Raw genomic sequence first — 2,043 nt, forward strand, 5'->3', positions numbered from 1 at the left:
CGGAAGGAGAGTGGGATCTCTGCTCCAGCTGCCATTCCCCGGCAGCCCAGCATCTTTGCTTATGCTGCCAGCACCAGTGGGTTTGTAGTTGCCAGACTGCCAACCACACCACCCGCAGCACGTGTATGTGCCCAGTTCTCCCCAGCAACCTCTGGCCCGGGGGAAGGAATGCCTTTGCACAGTTCGGTGTTCGGTGCGAAACTACAGCCCTATGAAGCTGCAAGTCACAAGGAAGGCGCTGCACAGGATTTGAGCAGGTAGAAAGCACGGACTTTAGGACTCTGGTTACACATTCATCCCCAAAAGAGGGCCAGGCTGCAGCACTGGAAGTGACCTGGTGGGGGGCAAGGGACAAGTACTGAGTCACTTACTGTCCTAGATTTCACCCATCCAATTAGTGGTTCATCCAAAGCTGAATCACATGGAAGAACAAAACAACCCCATCACCACCTCTTCCTCCTTACTGCTGTCCCCCATCTCCCTGCATCGCAGTGGAGGGGAGGCTGGAGCCATCTTCAACCCAGTCTTGTTGCCTTGCCTTCTGCCACTCCACCCTTTGCTGGTTCTCCTCTCTAATTACTCCTCCATCAGAAGTAGCCTGCCCCACCCAACCCAAGCACACACCTCGGCCCACAGTGCCCTCACCTTTCTACTCTATTTATGCATAACATCCCTAGTGTAGGAACCACACTCCCTTCACTCCCCTCTTGCCTCCCTCCTACCTGATGCAAAACAAGACCCACTCAATTCATTTGCCAAGGCCCAGCCCACGCTGCCTGTCATCCATCATTCCCACTTCTGTGCAGCAGAACACCAACCTCTACCACCTGGCTCATTTTATTTTTATCTTTGTGTTAACCTTTGTACTTTGAAAACATTCTCCATACAACAGCACAACCCTCCTCCAAATTCTCCTCCACTTGGCAAGAGTGGGAGCATAACGCTAACCCATCCCTTCTCTGTATCCGCAGTATTTATGTTTCGTCCTCTTCCCTTCGCCTACAGCCATCTACTGCCCCTGCTCTTACACTGAATCTCTCAGCTGTGGGACAAGCACCATTGCCTGTTCTGCCTGGGCAGTGTCTGGCCTGTCGGAATGAAGTGCAGGCTGGGACCAAACTTGAGGGTTTTGGAAAGCAGAACCACCCAGCGTTCTGCCTGCCCTGCCCAGGCACTGGCTGCAGCCCTTTGCACCGGCTGTCCTGCAGTGCCCTCTACTGAGGCAGAGACACCTGCTCCTTGCCAGTCCCCACGCAGCTCCTTCCTGCAGGATAGTTCTCCGTTGCTCCCTGCTCTAAGCTGGCAGAATTGCAAGGTCCACTTCGCTCCCCTGCTCCTAGTAGGCAGTGTCCAGGGACAGCAATCTGTCATACAATGTGGCGTTTTGCTCTTTGCTGTCCCTCAATTTCTGGGTACAGCATTTTCACACCCAGTTGTTCCCAGCACCCAGGGGCTAATAAAGCAGAACAGGCAAACAGGCAAGGTCCTGCCTTTTGCACTTGAAAAGCCTCACCATGGAGACCTCCCTGCTCAGCAAAAGACCCAGGCACAGCAGGCGTCGGCACCACTCCCGGTGAGTGGTAGGATGAATTTAGGTGCAGTCTGCTTCCTCCATACCTGTGAGCTATAGTCAGAACGGTTTTGTCAGCAAAGCGCTGGCGGATGGTCTGCTGCAGCAGCTGGTCTGTCTTCTGATCCACGCTGGCTGTGGCCTCATCGATACACAGCACCTACCAGGGCCAGAGAGTGAAGGGAGCTCCCAAGCACCACAGAGGAGACCCCAATCCCTGCCTAGAGACAGCATGAGAAGGTAGCACAGGACAACTGTTCCCATCACATCCCCAGCTCCGGAGCACTCTGCTCTGCTGTCACCACACAGCCACCAGCAGCCCACACTTCCCCTGCTCTAATGGAGGCAGGGCACTCACCTTGGCCTGCGTCAGGAGGGCTCTTGCCAGACACAGCAGCTGCCTTTGTCCCAGGGACAGACTATTTCCCCTCTCTCACAGCTCGCCGTCCAATCCACCTGTCGGGGAAGCACTA

The 2,043-nt window shown here is 54.9% G+C and overlaps 1 protein-coding gene across 1 annotated transcript in view; it reads right to left on the bottom strand.

Annotated features, from left to right (window-relative positions):
- ABCC10 (ATP-binding cassette, sub-family C (CFTR/MRP), member 10) overlaps positions 1-2,043 on the bottom strand; it is a 17,820-nt gene that overhangs the window by 621 nt on the left and 15,156 nt on the right. The window contains 2 exon segments of the mRNA XM_010132113.1: positions 1,618-1,730; positions 1,929-2,026. Coding sequence (XP_010130415.1) covers positions 1,618-1,730; positions 1,929-2,026 — 211 coding nt within the window.

This window comes from Buceros rhinoceros, unplaced genomic scaffold (assembly GCF_000710305.1).
Source record: "Buceros rhinoceros silvestris isolate BGI_N320 unplaced genomic scaffold, ASM71030v1 scaffold21602, whole genome shotgun sequence".
Taxonomy (NCBI): Eukaryota; Metazoa; Chordata; class Aves; order Bucerotiformes; family Bucerotidae; genus Buceros; species Buceros rhinoceros.